This window comes from Hippocampus zosterae, chromosome 2 (assembly GCF_025434085.1).
Source record: "Hippocampus zosterae strain Florida chromosome 2, ASM2543408v3, whole genome shotgun sequence".
NCBI classification, from domain to species: domain Eukaryota; kingdom Metazoa; phylum Chordata; class Actinopteri; order Syngnathiformes; family Syngnathidae; genus Hippocampus; species Hippocampus zosterae.
In genome coordinates, this window is record NC_067452.1 from 36914631 (window position 1) to 36934697 (window position 20067).

Consider the following 20067-nt stretch of genomic DNA (forward strand, 5'->3'; position numbering starts at 1 on the left):
TCTCCGCTCGGTGTACGAGTCATGAAGCAAGGGGCGAAAAGGGTGACATCATGAAAATAAAAATAAAGGCGATTATATTCGAGCTATTGTGCCATATGTGATTACCAAGGCATCGGCTGTGTGTGCCCCGGGGGGAGATGAACCACTAAGAAACATGCCCCCCCCCCCACACACACACACATATATAAATATATTTTCAAACAAATAAGAAGAATGTGCTGGAGAACCTTTCTGTTCCAAGTGTAAAGATGACAGATGTTTTGTTGAAACTTCAACTCCTTGATTTACAACGGCGATAAAAAAAAAGAGAGAGATGAATGTGTCGGAAACTGCTCTTTTCTAGACCTTTTCAAAATACAGTACATCCTCCACCGCCGTGTTAAAGTCCAGCTCAGGTCAACCCGCATCTGCAATTGAAAGTCGGGTCTTTCTTTAAATGAGATCCATTTTGATGTGACATTTGAGAGAATTACCAGTGCGGGCGTGAAGCAGGGAAGAGGTTAGCTTACCGTCTCGCCATTTGCTGAAGCTTTCTGTAGCCCACCGGTCCATGAGTGACAGACACGAACTATGTGGAACACCCGGACTCGCACACTTATCCCAATTCTGTCCCGCTGTCAGTCAACCGGGTGCTATTTCATTCTTTTCGATCACACTGTTTGCTCCTGTTGATACAAATGAACTCACTCGTCTTTTTCAAAAAGACGGGTCAGGCAGGCTTTTTCCGGTCGTTCCTCATCCGTTGTAGCCGACGATGAGCTTGATTTCTTGCCTTTTTGCGCGCCACAAGGTTGCCTTGAAAGGTGAAATGTGAAATTCCCCCCATAAGATGTTTTTAAAGGTTTACCGTTGCCACGTGTCTATCTCGCATGAACAAACTGGACGCGAGGATCTTTATGTATGCATGGCCAGCTGTTGTTTGTCGCCAAAACCATGCCGCACTGTCATTTTATTCACAGAGCAGCATATGGCTGAATGACTTTCCATAGGACATTGTATACTCATTCAAAGTTATTTAGTTTTACGAGTCCTTTTTTTTTTTTCTCGGCTATTTTCATCACGTTTCCAGTGTGCGTCTTATTACATCAAACGGTCCCTTGAGGAATTTGAAAACTTCACATTTGCAGTGTCTGGATGATTTGCCCTTGCCATTAACTGTGCCAGGCTCTTGAGTGTTTTCAGTCATATTTTGTTTTCCTTTCTTGAACGAACATATCATTACCAGATGAGCAGTCTATCATCAAAACTTTTTTGGAATTGGAACTGGGAGTCGCGGCTTGGAGTTTGAAGCGGATTACGTGGGACAGGAGAAGTGAACTAATCTCTTTTCGTCAATGGATGCTACAGCTTCGTGTTTGCTTTCAAAACTTAGCTTGTAGCAGACGTGTGCACATTTTCACCTCTGATCGACTGGTGAAAGGGCACTTTGATCCTCTCCTCTTTCATCTATAACTGCTTCAGACAACAAAGTGTATGCAGAAAATTGGTGAAGATTGCACGACTGTCTGTGTCTTATGTGTTGTGTTGTGTTTTTTTTGTTATTTTGACTTCAAAATGGCGCCGCGAGAGTGGTTGCCTTTCCAGCAGCTCCTATATTTTGTCGTTCTACTTCTTCCTTTCATAACTTTGCTGCTGTGAATTGGGAATTTCTCCATTGCGAGACTAATAAAGGGTTTCTTATCTTATCTTATCTTAAAAGCCACAAATGAGTCCATCAAGAGACCCGTGTGACCCACCCAGATGTTGAAAAATTTCTCTCAACCACCACAATACGGACACATCTATTGCTACTGAAGACACGTTCATTATTTCATTCAACCGATGTAAAATGTAAGCAATTTGAAAGTACCGCTTTTTATTTTAGAACACAAAGACGTATGACAATGAAGGATGTTGACAAAAGCCAACTTATGTCCTTTGCCATCCCTCGTAATTTTCATAAAGTGAATCGCGCAGCCCAGTGCTAAAAATATCACACACAATGGCATACATAACACATCCTTCAAAAATTAAGACGATTGTTCATGTCTCTGTTGAAAAGAGAATTCATCCATCCATCCATTTTCCGAACCGACGAAATGTACTCGCATAAAAGCATAGTCACATAATCATGAAAAGAGATCTTTTTTTTTCTTTGAGTTCCAAATGTGTTGGAAGCGATGATGATATACCAAATGAGCATAATCTGTGCAGGGAATGGAGGAATGGGTGTTCTCTTGCACTCATTTAAGCTGAAAGGTTTATGCACTCCCCAAAACTGACCCGGGCAATTAAAACATGAAGGTACGAAAAGGCTCCATTTATTTTCATTTATTTATTACTGCTTCACAAAAAATTGACAAAGCGCAAACACAAAGAGAAGGCTCCAAACTGTATCATTTGACCAAAATTACATCTCTCCCCCCCCCCACCCCCCCGCTCTCGCCCATTTCTTTGATAGCAAACACCATCGCATAAGAACAAATAATAATTACCACTGCTTTTGAATCACGTTGGCTGGTTCTTTCGAGAATCAAATTAATGCCCTTGTCTGAAAAAAAAAAGACACATTGCTCACATTTCACCTCTGGAGGGGGTGCGTGAAGGTTGAAGGAGAGGGCTGAATCAACATTTGGGTGTTTTATTCTGACCCCACTTTGATCCACTCTCCTTCATGTCCTGAAATATCCTATATTTATGAATTATTTATCTTACATTTGAAAATATTAAACGTAAAATGTCCTTGTTCCACTTATCTCCAAGGGCATCGTAAGAAGCCATAAAGATGGGCGGGAAAAAACCCTATTGAATAGCTTTGACCAGACAAATTGCAAATGTCAACACTTATTTTTTATTACATGTATTGTATTTTATATATATACAGTATATCTTCATATGCTGGAGCCTATCCCAGCTGTCTCCGGGTAGTAGGCGGGGGACACCCTGAACCGGTTGCCAGCCAATCGCAGGGCACACGGAGATGAACAACCATCCGCGCACACAGTCACACCTAGGGACAATTTAGAGTGTTCAATCAGCCTGCCACGCATGTTTTTGGAATGTGGGAGAAAACCGGAGCACCCGGAGAAAAACCACGCAGGCCCGGGGAGAACATGCAAACTCCACACAGGAAGGCCGGAGCTGGAATCGAACCCGGTACCCCTGCACTGTGAAGTCGACTATATATATATATATATATTTCTATATATATATATATATATATATATATATATATATATAATTAGAGCTGTCAAATGATTAAAATATTTAATCTAATTAAAAATGCAACTGTCATAATTAACTCAAATGAACTAAAAAATTAATTGTGATTCCTCACACATTTTTTATCGTTTCTGAATTTCCCTTTACATTTTTGTCCTATTTTTTCCCCATTTTAATGCTCTCGTCAACATGTAATCATGAATCAATTTTCTATGTGCCAAATGCAAATATTTACTGAAATAACAATTTCGATTTTCAATTTTACATGAACATTTTTCACTTGGTGCAGTTATTCACACATAATCTCTCACACAATATTACTGTCCATCAATAACGGTGAAAAAAATATTTTGTCACACAACAGCTTTTTTTATGAAATCAAAACAGAGCAATATAACATTATAAAGTGCACATCTAAGGTACACTAGCACTCATCCTATAGTGGATTTAAACCATGGTTGTATACTTCATTTTTCTCAAGTTTGCTTTGAACACAGCAGTCTGTTTCTGTATGTTTGTTGAAGAATAACGAGACACCGGACACCAGTGTTCATTATGTGCCGCTGTATTCGAAACTGCCGGCTGTACAAACAAGCCCAACACTTCCCCCGTGCTGCAGGAGCAAACCATTCTGAAAGGGGGGGGGGGGGGGTTCACTCCCTCTAACACAGTCAGGCTATGTTGATTGTGTTGGTCCTTCTTGCGCGGAAGTCTCTCTACAGTTTTGTGTACACCTCATTTCAAATGACTACACTTGGTTCGATGACAACAATGGAGACATTTTACTTTCGCTAGGTCGCTACCACTGTAGCGCACTGTCACTGTCAGACGAACACAGAGAAGCTCCACCCGCTCTATTTATATGGACACAGCACACTGTAACCTTCCAAACAAAATAGTTCCAAACAAGTAACAATCGCGTCAGTGGCATACATCGTATACCTGTATGATACATAGAGAGAGAGAAGAACAGATAACTTTGGTCTTGTCCGTGGAGCAATATGGTGACTTTTTAAATGTAAACTTTCCATTCATAAACTCTTTAAGAAGGGAGGCCCGGTAGTCCAGTGGTTAGCACGTCGGCTTCACAGTGCAGAGGTACCGGGTTCGATTCCAGCTCCGGCCTCCCTGTGTGGAGTTTGCATGTTCTCCCCGGGCCCGCGTAGGTTTTCTCCGGGTACTCCGGTTTCCTCCCACATTCCAAAAACATGCTTGGCAGGCTGATTGAACACTCCAAATTGTCCCTAGGTGTGAGTGTGAGTGCGAATGGTTGTTCGTCTCTGTGTGCCCTGCGATTGGCTGGCAACCGATTCAGGGTGTCCCCCGCCTACTGCCCGGAGACGGCTGGGATGGGCTCCAGCACCCCCCGCGACCCTAGTGAGGATCAAGCGGTACGGAAGATGAATGAATGAATGAATGAACTCTTTAAGTATCTGTTTTCGGTGTCTCGCACTGCCGTGGCTGGCAAAACAGACATGGGCGTGGACTTCTGCAGCGCGCTTGTTGTTTTGTTTCTGGTGTATTTATAGAGCAACGTAACATCCGCTTGTGACGTGTGCCGCGTTAATCTTGCGAGAAAAATTTTAATCCCGTTAAAATTCATTTAAATTAATGCCAATAAAAATGCACTAAACTGACAGCTCTAATATATAATATATATGAGTCATATAGATAGATAGATGATGTACAGGTGTCTAACATACAGCAAGTCTCCTCCTATATTACATTGTTTTTCTGTCAGAGGCCATTTGAATGAATACCAACTAACTGTTTCGCGTTGCCCTACCGGTGTTAAATGCAATTCTTTTATTTGACACATATCATTGGGTTAGTTTTGAGCAAACTGAATATTTTATTTCATGTTCACTCATCAAAAAAGGACATATATGCATGCAGTGTGCTCTCTCACTCTCCTTCCCCCTCCCCCCTCTCTCTCACTCTCACACACACACATAGTTCAAACCATGTCTCAAGTTATTTCTACCTCAGTAATTCAATCCTTATCTGTACTCTCCTCACAAGAACAATGACAGCTTTTATGTTTACATTTTTTTTCCCTCCAGGTTATTCTTGTGGTAGGCAGCCACTAACAAAAGCATAATTAGCTGATGATTGCATTTTGGAACCGCTGCATTCGCTGTATCCAAAGAGGTTTCTTGTGACCTTTCTTAAGGACAAACGTGTATGAATTATTAAAAATCCTCTTCATTTCACTCGTTAGTTTTTCAATTTCGTGTTTGGTATTTTTCGTTCCGCCATGTTGCAGGTGGAGATTGGGATAAGCGACACTTGGAATGGAATGACTAGTCAAACAAATCATGTTGTCCCTGTTCTTTTTTTTTTCGCTGGCTCATTTGGTCATTGGACATGTTTGACTTGCCTGTGAAGTTTACATCTTGATATATATTTTTTAATTTTAATTGATAGTGAGCATAATTTCTATTGAAATAGATCAGGTGTCGATCTGCGATATAAACTATCAATCCATCCATTTTCTGAACCGCTTGATCCTCACTAGGGTCGCGGGGGGTGCTGGAGCCTATCCCAGCCGTCTTCGGGCATTAGGCGGGGGACACCCTGGATCAGTTGCCAGCCAATCGCAGGGCACACAGAGACGAACAACCATCCACGCTCACACTCACACCTAGGGACAATTTAGAGCGTCCAATCAGCCTGCCATGCATGTTTTTGGAATGTGGGAGGAAACCGGAGCACCCGGAGAAAACCCACGCAGGCCCGGGGAGAACATACAAACTCCACACAGGGAGGTCGGAGCTGGAATCGAACCCGGTACCTCTGCACTGTAAAGCCGACGTGCTAACCACTGGACTACCGGACGACCGCGATATAAACTAATATTGGATTATTTCCCAGTTTATATTCTCACCCCACAGCAAATGTTGACCTATTCATCTAAAATAATGGTTCACATTCGCCGAAATAGTTAGCCAGCTAAGCTAACCAAGCTAGTATCCATACATGGAACGTGGGGTTTGACTTGTTCTCTATGATTTTTGTGTTATTTGCACACAGACAGCGGACACCCATGACATTTTCTTTCAAACGAATAAGGAATTCCTTGCTCTTGCAACAATTTACGAATCATTGCAGCACTAGGGACGATAGGCTTTTTTCCACGTCAGGCTGTTTTTGTCCATTTATTATTTTTTTTTCCCCATTTCTATTTTCACAGGGGAAAGTGTCAAACAAAATACAATGCAGAACTGGTAACCGTAGTTCCTCATGTTGCAGCATGAGCACTTTGACAGATGTTATGCATCTGGTACCCTTAGAAAAGTGTAAAAAAAACTGAGATTTGTTTCTATTTGTATACTAAATGGCTGACAACCATTCGATATGATACCAGCCATTGCAAACACCTTTTACTGTGGGGAGAAAAAAAACCAACAACTGTTTTGTAACTGTTTGTGATCATTTTAAGCAATCGTCAAGAAAAGGCACATTCAGCACTCATAATAAAATGTTTTAGTGTTATTACATTCTCTCCAGTAATCGCATGCATTCAGAGCGCTGCAGCCTAACTTGAGGCACCAGTTGTGCTTAGGCGATATCATAGCTGTTCTTCCGCAATTTCTATTTGCTTTAAATGTTTGTTTCTGAGATGAATTGCTGCACTGGCGGGGTGAGATGACAGGCTACATGAGGACAATCTTGAATTGATTCCTGAAATGTTGCAGAACGGGCTAGTTGATGTGTACCACGAGACATGAATAATAAAAATTCTATTAAAAAGCACTTGAATGGCTGACACCGGAATATTATTTGTGATGATTAATTTTCTTCAGTCATTATAAAGGGGAGTTGGCATCAGATTGCCGCTGACAAAATTGCTTTTCATTCCCTGGTGAATACCCCCAGTATGCTTTTGAGAGCAGAAAACCATCTTTCTCCGTGCAGCATTATGTCAAGACAAGCTTGTGCATAAGACAACCTCGTCTCTGCTCATGCATCACTCCCCGGGGCTTTTGAAAAACGGATTTATTTATTTACCGCTCATTTACATACTTTGGGCTTTTTTTTTTTTACATAATGAAGAACATGGCAATGGTTTGATTGTATTTGCGATTACGAAATAACCACCACGTTACACTCCATGGTATTTTGTTTGTATTGTACGTTTTATTGTTGAGATTTGTGAGGCAAAATATTCTGTTGAGCAGCTGTGGCGTGTGTCTCGTCCTGAGTATTTAATTGATAATGAATCGAGTTATTGCTGAATAATTCCTTGCTGTGTGGAACGACAGCAATCTGTAACATTCATTCATCTTCCGAGCCGCTTGATCCTCACTAGGGTTGCGGGGGGTGCTGGAGCCCTGGGACACCCTGAATCGGTTGCCAGCCAATAGCAGGGCACACAGAAACAACCATTTGCACTCACACTCACACCTAGGGACAATTTAGAGTGCTCAATCAGCCTGCCATGCATATTTTTGGAATGTTGGAGGAAACCGGAGCACCCGGAGAAAACCCACGCAGGCCCGGGGAGAACATGCAAACTCCACACAGGGAGGCCGGAGCTGGAATCGAACCCGGTACCTCTGCACTGTGAAGCCCACGTGCTAACCACTGGACTACCGGGCCACCTCAATCTGTAACAAAAACACAAAAACATTGCTGCAGGCCAACTAAATTGCAATAATTGGGCGTTTGACTCAAAAGTTGTATTTTCGCTATTGTCATCTATAGCGAGACTCTGAATTGACAAGCTGCATTATTTTAACTTGATAGTCTGGATGTTTTGGGGTTTTTTTTAAGGTGCAAACTTTGAATATTGTCATTTTGTTTTTGTGGATTTCCGCTGTGTGCTCCAGTTCACACCCACGAACCTAAAGATATGCTAATGCATGTCGGTCGATTGGAGAGTCTAAATTGCCTGTGGATATGAACGCAGGTTTTGTTTTGCAACCTGCATTTTGTCGTGTTTCTCCAAATACGTTGCCAACATTCATTCACAACAGCCGATTAGTTGACAAGCATGTGCAAATCAGCCTAAATCGCTGTTAATTGACCTTGTGTGCATTTGCAGAGCTATTCCACTCCGGGCAGGGGCAGCAATGGCGGCGGCGGCGGAGGAGGAGGAGGAGGAGCAGGGGATGAAGACTACGAGATCCCCCCAATTACGCCCCCCAATCATGCTGACCCTTCTCTGCTGCACCTCATGGAGCACGAGTCAGGGTACCCCTTTCACTCCTTGCCTCACAATGGCCTGCTCAACACCTACTCCTACCCCGAGCTGCCCGCCCTTATGATGTCCAACATGCTGGGTCAGGACACCCACCTCCTCTCGGGACCTATGCACTCGGTAAGTACGCCCTCACGCACCTTCCTCCCCAGCCCCCCCCCCCCCCTGCCCCTTTTTGACATCTCACGCTATGGTGCGATGTGCTTCCCTCTCCTGATCCGGATTATCTGTCTGTGATCATTTTTTCATCGTGGCAAAGCGTTCACCCATTAGCGCGATAATTAGCACGGTTAGAGGCTACGGTAGCCGAGACAGCGAAGGCAAAGCGGGGGGCTCCAGCCTCGGGTATGAAAGATTTATAAACAAGAGTGCACAGAATTGCAGCCCACGCTCGTCTTTGCAGCGTGCGGCGGCTCCTCTTAATATCTCCTCAGCTGCGAAACTCAAAAGATTTCATTACCTCAAAGCGAGTCGAAAAAGAGAGCAAGAAACTCAAGAGTTGCACATTTTGGTTTGCGAGGAGCGGCAAAGCAAAAGAGATTGGGGGGGGGGGGGGGAGGAGGGTTTAAGGCTAGCGGGAGGTTTTGGAACAGAAAGCTTGACAAGGAGAGGGAATGTCCCTTGTCAGCTACTTTTTCTTCTCTAAAAGGGACCCTCATCCCCCCCTCTATGAAAGCAGAAGGACTTTTTCTCGTGTCAAATCTGCTTCAGACCCAACATGTAAACATCCTTGCTGAATAGTCAGATGCTTTAATCATAGAATTGAATCAGATGAATTATGGATGCCCCGTGTGGTTAATTATTCAACGTCATATACTTTCATCTGACATAAATATTACTTTTTTCTCCCCCACCACTCTATAACCCCCCCCCCCTCCATCATGAATATTTATGCTCTAATGTGAGCATCCGTGGCATTTATCCTCCGTTAATCAGGTCTTATGTGGTTTTCTTTCTCAAACGGCATACGTTGCCTGCTCTGTTTTCACTGTGGGTGGTGGCTAAAGGCCTCTGTTAATCGGGATTAGGTCACATTTCGCGGGCCGCTGCTGTGCTGAATGTTCTCAAGCCATATAAAAAAAGATGCTTTGGAATCGGAACAGCCATTGTAGTGGATGCCGGCTTGAGAAAGCGACAGTCAGGCGCAGGAATCGATGAGCACACTCTGCAGATTACAAAAGGTGAATTGATGTGCAACCCAGGATGAAGAATTTGTAATAAGACAACTGTTTGGTTTTTGGTTTTTGTACAATATTATTTTTTAAGGACTCAGAGAGGGAGTGTCGTTTTTTTGTTTTTTTTTTTAGCTTTTGTTTCACCTTTGCAATTATTTACTTTCAAATAGCCCTTCAGGGTAATGTTCCATTTTCTTATTCCGCGCCCCCCCCCCCCCCCACCCACCTCATAAATGCACCAACATGGCGGTAAATCACTGCACAAACACAGACTTACACGCACGATGAAAGGGCCCAAGATTTATGTAACACATTCATAGTTCCCACTTTTACATTTCAGTACTACGCTTGCAGAGCCCGACTAATAATAGCCACTAATAATATTTCTTGTTGCCTAGCAACGGGCACAAGTAATAGCTTACTCTGGAAAAATAGATGACCGATAAGAAAGAAAGAGGAGGGAAAAAGGGTGGTGGGAGTATAGGGGGTGGGGGGTGGGGGTGATTTCAATTCATTTATTATCTGCTGGGACAAGAGGAGCTTATTTCTCAGGCTGTGGAATAGGAAAGTAGGCTGTGTATGGAGAAATATTTCAAGAAATTGAAGATGACGTTGTTTTCATTTCGTTTCCATTAGGGATGTTTCATTTGATGTTTCCTCTCGCAAAGTCAATTAACCTTAATTTCATACTGATAAGGATATAATAAGTGAGATTGAATTTCTGAATGCTTAAGGAAAATGAGCGTAGATTGGGAGAAAAAAAAAAGGCTCTCGGTCTCGGTGTGACTGGTCACGTATGAAAGAAAAACAACACTCGGGGCTGCATTGACAACCAAAATACTAATCGTTTGCCGACTTGTTCACCATCAGTTAAAAAAAAAAGGGCAAGTAAAAAGCTGTACCTTAAGGATACACTTCTCTGCAATAAAAGCTATCCTTCAGTGCACAAATAAACCTCCTCCAAGTACAAGCTCAGCTGGAGCAGCAGATTCGCCTCTTCTCAAGGGATGTTGTTGCTGGTTTTTGTACAACATGTAGCCTTAGGCTAAAGCTCTGTAAACTTCTCCCTGCTTTGGGATTCTCTTTCTCAGCGCACATCGATCCTACAGCAAGCAGAGTTAAATCATTTCAGGAATGAGAGCAGTGGATTGACCAACACCCATGCTGCTTAGGCATAAAATGTGCACTTGAAATCGCGTCGCGCAAGAGTCCGATTCATCCTGCCGGCCTCTTTTTATGTTTGGGACGCCACGTGCAGAGCACGAATGAACTGGAACTTCCAAGGTGTGTTGAAAATTGACGCTGAGGCACGAGTGGTCGGAATGTGATGTACAGCAAGACGTTGATGGTCCCATTTTTGTGTGTATTGCTGTGCAAATTCATTTAGACATTTTTAGACGGCGATAGGTAAGAGCATTTGCAATGAATTGAGGCTCCGCTCCATTTCAGTTTGAGGGGCGAGTTATTGCTCGTGGTTGTGCATAACTGCAGATGTAAATATATTTCAGCCTATGTCCACAAGTATTAAAACGTACCGTATTTTCCGCACTAAAAGCTTTACTGGAGGTGCACCTTCAATGAATGGCCTGTTTTGTAATTGTTTTTCATATATTGGAGGCACTGGATTATAAGGCGCAATCTACAATGCATCCACTAGATGGAGCAACGCTCCTTCCGTTCGACTCGAGAGGCGTTCATGACCACCTCCGAAAAACGTAAATTAACGATTACTTCAATGAACCTACGAAAATTGAAAATAATCTGTTAAAACAGAAAATCAAGTGAGTAAATCACAAAATAAATTCTATAGCTCCCCCCCCTACAGATTTTTTTGGGGGCATTTCCTTGAGCTTAGATAGAACAGAACGCTTAGATGTCAGTAAAATATAGGAGACTGCACTGCCTCAGAAGTGTTTGTTATTTATTCCTTTTTTGTGTACTGTATTCACAAATGAGTATTCACAAACAGGTATTACCGTAATGACCATAAACAAGGCGCACCGGATTTTAGGGCGCGCTGTGAGCTTTTAAGAAAATGGAAGACTTTTCGGTGCTCCTTATAGTGCGGAAAATACGGTACTAGTTGGCTGACCTGATGCTAGATAGAAACAATTATTAAGACTGAATATCATACGGGAGCTGCATCAAATTGTACGGCTTTACAAAAGTACTGATCTGTCATCTCTCGGTGATGTATTGATTTAATTTAACAAGATGTTTGTTACTGTGCGTATACTTTGCCTGTAGTGGTGTAGAACTGAATCATCATAAAATTTGAGTCTAATAAGTTATTGTAAAGTGTCCTTGGGTGTCTTGAAAGGCGCTTATAAATAAAATGTATTGTTATAGTGCCGCGGTCCGGTAGTCCAGTGGTTAGCACGTCGGCTTCACAGTGCAGAGGTACCGGGTTCGATTCCAGCTCCGGCCTCCCTGTGTGGAGTTTGCATGTTCTCCGCGGGCCTGCGTGGGTTTTCTCCGGGTGCTCCGGTTTCCTCCCACATTCCAAAAACATGCGTGGCAGGCAGATTGAGCACTCTAAATTGTCCCTAGGTGTGAGTGTGAGTGCGAATGGTTGTTTGTTTCTGTGTGCCCTGCGATTGGCTGGCAACCGATTCAGGGTGTCCCCCGCCTACTGCCCGAAGACAGCTGGGATAGACTCCAGCACCCCCCGCGACCCTAGTGAGGATCAAGCGGCTTGGAAGATGAATGAATGTTATAGTGCCTTTTCTCATGTGACTGACCAAAGAACTCGATGTATTAGACAAAGCTCAACTCTTTGTCAGGGCTGAATATTTGACACTGGATATCGTGATTTTGTGCACGCCTTCGTAAGACTGCAACTGGTGGCTGGTATACAGTACCGTGCCGAACTCCTAAGCCAGCCTTTGTTTTTCGAAAGCTATAATAACGTCATTCCCAGACACTGGGCGCTATTTAGAGCTTTGCTTACATTGTCGTAGCTCCTCCCCTTCCAAGCTGAACGACTGCTTCAGTGAGTGTGAATCAAGGCAGAGAAAGACCAGTCTTGGATGAGCACAAACTGCGAAATGTAACATGCTGGCGTGTGAATGTTCAGCACTTTCCGGAGAATCCCTGTCTCATCCTTCGCTGTCAGGATGTCTGCCAGCTCGGGAAGAGGTGGCACTCATGGGTCTCGTGTTCAACAAGCCCCCTGATCATTCGGGTCTGCTTGAGGCTGCTGTTGGCGTTGTGTGCGAAAAGGGATGCCAGCAAGCTCTCACTCTTTGATAAGATAAAGCAGGAGGGACAGAAGACAGTAATGAGAGGTCCTGGAGGGACCCGAAATAGCGTCTTAAGGGGCACAGCGGCGTTTAAATATTGTAAACATTGCACCGACCCCTGTCTCATTACTGCTGTAATGAGGCTAGTTAAAGGGAGGCCAAAGCCATGACTGCCAGAAAAACAGCTGCCAGTTTCTAACAACTATGTGCCACACACTTGACTCACAGAACTCCCACTCACATTGACAAGATGGACAGAGTTAAAAACTCATTAAGGCTTCGTCTGATCAATCCGTGCGTTGTTTGAGATAACGCCGTTCGGGTGAAGAAGAGACCTACAATACAAATTGTTTCATGAAATAAAATTGGCATTGGGGACGGCCTAAATGAAAGATTCTGGGTTCAAACTTTAACTGTGCTTGCGGACGTATTCTGTAAACTTCCAGCCCCGTTCACGAAGCATAAGTCAATTGAAGACTCTAAATCAGGGGGTCTCAAAATGTGCGGTGTTGGTGCCATTTGCGGCCTGCCGGCCATTTGCCCACAGGATGATATTTTGCAGCCTCCTTCCTTCATGACATCAGAGTTTAGTGTTAGTGCGGCCCCTTGCGTTTTGGGAATGTGTGAGGGTGTGTGTGTGTGTTTCGCCTCTGATACAATACATTCATTCATCCATTCATTTTCCGATCGGCTTATCCTCACAAGCGTCGCTGCTGGAGCCTATCCCAGCTGTCTTCGGGTAGTAGGCGGAGGACACCCTGAACTGGTTGCCAGCCAATCGCAGGGCACAACCATCTGCGCTCACACTCACACCTAGGAACAATTTAGAGCCTCAGCCTGCCATGCTTGTTTTTGGATTGTGTGAGGAAACCGGAGCACCCGGAGAAAACCCACGCACATCTGGGGAGAAAATGCAAACACCACACAGAGAGGCCGGAGCTGGAATTGAACCCGGTACCTCTGCACTGTGAGGTCGACGCGCTAACCACTGGACCACCGGGCCGCCCTTATACAATACAATACATTCATTCATTCATTCATCTTCCGAGCCGCTTGATCCTCACTAGGGTCGCGGGGGGTACTGGAGCCTATCCCAGCTGTCTTCGGGCAGTAGGCGGGGGACACCCTGAATCGGTTGCCAGCCAATCGCAGGGCACACTGAAACGAACAACCATTCGCACTCACACTCACACCTAGGGACAATTTAGAGTGTTCAATCAGCCTGCCACGCATGTTTTTGGAATGTGGGAGGAAACCGGAGTACCCGCAGAAAACCCACGCAGGCCCGGGGAGAACATGCAAACTCCACACAGGGAGGCCGGAGCTAGAATCGAACCTGGTACCTCTGCACTGTGAAGCCGACCCAACCGGGCCGCCCCAATACAATACAATATTTATTTATATAGCGCTTTCACTTATGGGCTACCATAGCTAAGGTTCATGATAGCTTTCGGCAAAACATAATTCTAAAATGAATAAAGTGGAAGAAAAAGATTTCCTCTCACTCAGTCCCTGTCATGTAGTTTTTTTTAAATCTGCAGTGAAGAGAAAGGTCATGAGGAGAACAGCTAATTTTAAGAAAAAACAGGAGACGGAATGTTTCTTTGTTGAGCGCAGGGGCACCCCGACATGTCTTGAATGTGGAGAGAAAGTTGAGGTGCTCAAGAAATCAGATATCATCACTCAACTAGACATGCTGAGCAGTGCTTTAAGAGCCGCTATGCACCGGTACGGCGTACCAGCACTTCTCCATTTTAGCCTCCAGCGTACCGGGACTTTTTACGGCGTACCTGGACTTCACATAAGCCCCGAGTGCACTCTCTTGGTCTGTTTCTCTCTGACGCTTTTTTGAAACGAGACAGTTTCGGGTAGCGATGTGTCGGTCGCGAACGAAACAGTTCTTCGAGCTTCAAAAGACGATCGTTCACTTCAGAGAGCCTACACGCTATTGTCAATTTGACTCTTGACTGCACGGATTCAAAGTGGCGGCAGTTACGGTGCACAGTGGAGGAGAAGGAAGGCCAGAGAACAGAGACAAACAGAGCAAGGAGTGGCCACACGAACTCGCTCGTAAGGTAGAGTTCAGATAATAACGGACACCAGACAAAGAAAGTCAATCTCGAGATATTTTAATTATGTCGGGGCAGACTGTAAAGCCTGCAAGGAAAAATATTCTGATATTATTGAAGGTTCCAGTCTATCTAATACAAACTGTTGCTACATACTTACATATACATTTACCGGTAAATTAATCCGGATTTTTTTTTTCTGCCCACAATTGGCATTGGCCCTTAAAAAAATGGTCGTGCCGTAATTGATGCTGCGTCTGTCCAGTGCCCACTTATGTGAAGTTGCGCAACTTATTGATGATTTTACTTTTGGTATAGCTTTTGAGATGCTCCACCTTATATTGTCAACACGACAATATCTAAACATGACATACTAAAAATACGTTTCATGGCGTTCTCTTGTTTACCACATGATCAAATCTGGTTCAACATCCTAATTCATTGATTGTACATGCACAGCATGCAGCGATGTCGATGAATGAAATGCCATTTGTTTTCTAAAATGTAATTTATATACTGTATACAGTATATAGTACTGGATATACCATAATACAAATCAGCTTCTCAGTGGGTAATGATATTGTACATTGGCGTATTTTTCAAGTACTTTTCTCTTACATACACATTGTGATGAACCTAGATGTCTAGTACATCAATTATTGCGCAATCGCTATGTGGTATTATCATTGGTTGTGTGGTTTTCCACTTTGCGCAGAAATACAGCATGCATTTTCAAATGCACTGTAATGTAATTAAACCGTAGGTTTGTGTGCGTTTGCGTGTGTGTGTGTGTGTGTGTGTGTGTGCATGCGTGTGTGTGCGCGCGCATGTCAGACATTGTCAGAGTCACTGATCGCTACAAGGTTATGTGAGCTTTATTCCATTCGACTTCATTTACTGTAATCTGACAGGAAATTTATTTTGCATCACTTGGCATTTAGGACAGGGGCGACAATGAGGGGAATACCAATTCTAAAACAGTGACATAAAATCGATGCAGACTACTGTGTTTATTTGCGGTTTCCAGATTGTTAGATTGTGGCCCAATGGAGCAATTATAAAGGTCAGAATTGGTGGATCAACAGCGCAGAAATCACTGTTGTGAATCCTCTTAGAGGAGTGACACATTTACATCATTGATTATGCAGCCATAAAAAAAAAAAAAAAGTAGACGGTACAATGTATATTGCCTAAACTGCAGTACATCCATCACAAGTAAATCCTGTGTGATCACTCTGACTGCCAAAAGGCACATTAAATTGGTCTGGCTACGTTTCCATACAACTACGTTTCCTTTGAAATAAAGCATCAAAGGAAATATGAATGTAAAAAAAAAAAGTGGCAGCAAATTGCAGTTTGCACTTGACTTGACATGTTCATTGCTTGCTTGGATTACTTGTATTTATTGAAACAGCTGTCTTTATTTCCAAAGGTTTGAGACATATCTCATATGACCCGCATGCTCTGCTGCCTTCCACTGGGGCAGATATGACATCTTGGTGACATTCGCAGATAAATCACTTTTTGGTGCAGTAGAAATGTTTTTCTGTTGTGTCTTTTCATTTCATTAAAAAAAAAAAAAAAAGAATAGAGAGGGAGAGAGAGAAAGAGACAGATGCCCTTCCGTGTGTTACACTCCAGCACAGGGGCAAACAATGTGTCTTGCAGTTGTCAGGAGAAATGACAGCAAGATAATTGGCGGGGCGCTCCTTTTTTCCATTTGAACTGAAACAAATAAGCTTGCAAAAAGAATGGTGCTTTAGCAAAAAAAAAAAATTAATAAATGAGGCTTTGTTTTGCGGCACTTTATTCTGCCGGCATTGGCGTAATGAAGTGGAGTATTAACGGACTGAGCGTTAAAAAACAAATGCACATTCATTGGCGTGCATGAATATTCATGGCACTAACGCAAACAACCTTAGGCGACTGTTAGGACTAATGAATATTTAAAACAGCTTGGTCACAGCCATTTGAACACTGCGTTACAACTGACTCTCTGGGAGCGTCGCGTACAAGGGTAAACCATTTCAGGAATTAAAAACAAAACTGATTTGAGTGGTTATCAAAATGCATCTGGAGAGCAACACGCCGCGTTTGCGTTTGCACGTTTGTTACGGGGACCACAGAAGGAGGATTTGATGACATGCGAGAGACAAGGCCACATGTTAGAACGTTAGAACTCCTTGGTTAGTCCGTCATTCAATCAAGTATTAAATGAAAATAAGAGAATATGTCCATTTGTACTTGTAGTGTGGTGCCCCGCCCCCATTTCATAGCATTTTGTACATAAAGCAGTGGGGCTGTAATTAGAAGAAAGATGGTAGCTGCGGCCCATGACAAATGTGCATTGAACCCACCATGTCCAGTCATTTTTGTCGTGGGCCACTTCGGAGTTGCGTCATCCCTCAGAGGGCCGTTGCGACAGTGAAGCCGAATAAATGTTTACTCATCACATCATTGTTATTACATAATTATTACATATTATTACTACTAACTAGTTTTGAAATCAGTCAAATATTTGTTGTACAAGTGAGTGAAAACAGGGTAACAAACTAATTGCAAAATGTTACCGTTATTTATTACGTCTGACAATTTGAGATTCCGTTACAAGTTTAAGCAAGGACAATGGAAGTTGACACAGATCATTTGCTTTCGCGGGCCACATAAAATGACGTGGCGGTCCGGATCTGGCCCCCGGGCCTTGACTTTGACACCAATTGGGCAATTACGTAAGCATTTGAAAAGTGTACGTCGCTGCTTTTGTGAACGTACGTCACGCTTTTTGCGCTGAAAGTTGGAGTATCCCTCAAGTCTTGACTGCTTCCTTTGAGGGCTCCGAGCGATGACTCGTACTCGTCAGCAACGCTACGCTAATTAGGCCCGCCACAAAGTCAGCCTGTGGGGATAATGTCCCATTATTAGAGTCATTTGTTTCAATTAACCGCTCTGTGCTTCTACAATAGCAAGGCACAGCCCAGCGCAGAGGAGCCATTACTCTTGGCCAAGGAAGCTCTGAGGTTCGGGGCGGGAGAAAGTGACGGCTTCCTGCATCCTGCTTGCAGTGTCGCTGCCAGGTTCCACAAATGTAATCAAGGTTGAGTTGTTTCTGGATGCATGGAGAACGAAATTGCACATTGTCTTTCTAGAAATAATTATTTTTCTAACTGTCGGACTTGGGCTGTCCCCGTACGCTCTACCTAGAACCAGTAACCGCTGAGAACAGAGGACTTGCTGACTGGTCTTGGTACCCTCTAAATGTAGGGCCAGCACATTGTGGTTGGCTGAAATCTTGTTCTGCTATTCCAGTGTTTAGTTAAGCTATTCGACCTCTTAGATGGAAGCCAAGTCTCACTCTTGTCCTGGAGTTGGTATTTCTTTAAAATCGTCATGATGCATTGGCAGAAGTTGAACAATTTGATAACCAAAACACCCAAAAATGACCCTCGCACCTGTGTAGCAAGCATCAAGGCTCTCTAATAAGGCCTGGCAGCCGACAGACAGAAACAACAATTGTGCTCTGCTTTTAAAAAGAGACATAAAAGCAACCAAGCATCTGCCTTGGAGTGGTAGCATAATGACAGGGAAACAACAACATACTGTGTGTTTTTTACATTTCCACAATACCAACAAACACAACAGAGGGTTTTGGAGCCGAGTTGTAAAAGTAGATCTCGATTTTATAGATCACAGCTTGTCAGTCAGAGCATAATGGTAGGCCCTGTGAGTTAATTTCAGCTTTACCGGGCCCCTGATGTTATTCTGCTCCCACCAAGAAGCCACTGTCTGAAGATTTTGGCAACCCACTGGAGATATACATTATAGTCAAGGAGAACAAGAAAAATGCACACATAAGAGGAGAAGATTTAAAGTAACAATCTGGCTTCATTTTCTGGGGGGGAAAAAAACAGCTTCCAAATTTTTATGATGTTTACTGTTGCAAAAACTTTTGCAAATGGGTAACCACATCCAAAAATATGTAACCAGAGTCACAAACATATGCAACCGGATTCACAAATACACATCCATAGAAGTACATCACACATTTGGAGATCAATGTCCACATTTGCAAATTTCACATATTTGTGGATCCGGTTGTGTAATTGTGAATCCGGCTTCATATATTTGTGACTCTGGTTACATATTTGTGACTCGGGTTATGAATTTGTGACTCAGGTTGTGAATTTCTGACTGTTACGTATTTGTGACTCTGATTACACATTTGTGACTCTGGTTCCATATTTGCGACTCGGGTTGTGAATTTCTGACTGTTACGTATTTGTAACTCTGATTGCGCATTCGTGACTCTGATTACACATTTGTGACTCTGGTTACATATTTGTGACTCGGGTTGTAGGAATTTCTGGCTGTTCCGTATTTGTGACTCTGGTTACACATTTACAAATGGTTTGGTACAATCATGGCCCCATACATGTTGCACTGGCGCTAGGCTTTAATACGATTGGTGGGCCAGCCCAGAAACCTCTCAAGTGGTTTTCGTCCATCCATCCATTTTCGAATCCGCTTACCCTCACAAGGGTCGCAAGCCATGCTGGAGCCTATCCCAGCTTTCTTCGGGTAGGCGGTGGGGTACTCCCTGAACTGGTTGCCAGCCAATCACAAGGTGCAATCAACAATTCAGAGTGTTCCATTCACCTGCCGTGCATGTTTTTGGTATGTGTAAGGAAACCGGAGTACCCAGAAAAAAAAACCACGCGGGCACGTGTAAACTCCACACAGACAGGATGGAGCCAGAATCGAACCATGCACCTCTGCATGCTGAGGCAGACGTGCTCACCAGTCTCCACCGTGTCTCCCCTGTTGTTTCAGAGCTACAGTTAACTCACAAAATTTGCTACTGTCAGCCGAAAAGAAGTAATTCAACTTGAATGTGAAGCTTCTGACATTATTTAACAGTAAGAATGTAGGTGACTGCATTCTGAATGTTGCATGAGAGTGCGTTGACAGTCCAGCAAAGAACAAATAAAGCATGCCCGGCTCTGTTTCTCAGAATCCCTTTATGGGATGTACATTTTGACATTTTACATGAGCACACTCACTGTTGCTCACAGCTGGATGCTAGAAGAGCCACTTTAATCACCTGTTCCATAAAGCGGGAGCTTAAGAGATGTCTATACATTATTGCGCAAATGTGGTCGTGGAATCTTATCGAAATGTGT

At 43.4% G+C, this 20067-nt stretch overlaps 1 protein-coding gene and 1 long non-coding RNA gene across 8 annotated transcripts in view; both read left to right on the forward strand.

Annotated features, from left to right (window-relative positions):
• The window catches only part of LOC127591319 (TOX high mobility group box family member 2-like), a 154729-nt gene that overhangs the window by 112051 nt on the left and 22611 nt on the right, over nucleotides 1–20067 (forward strand). For all 7 annotated transcript variants that reach the window (XM_052051361.1, XM_052051373.1, XM_052051381.1 and 4 more), the window contains one exon: nucleotides 8249–8524. In XM_052051361.1, coding sequence (XP_051907321.1) covers nucleotides 8249–8524 — 276 coding nt within the window. The remainder of the gene's footprint in view (nucleotides 1–8248; nucleotides 8525–20067) is intronic.
• LOC127591691 (uncharacterized) lies at nucleotides 8531–16478 on the forward strand. The gene is made up of 2 exons (XR_007959932.1): nucleotides 8531–11866; nucleotides 12299–16478. It is a non-coding gene; the product is annotated as an uncharacterized LOC127591691 (long non-coding RNA).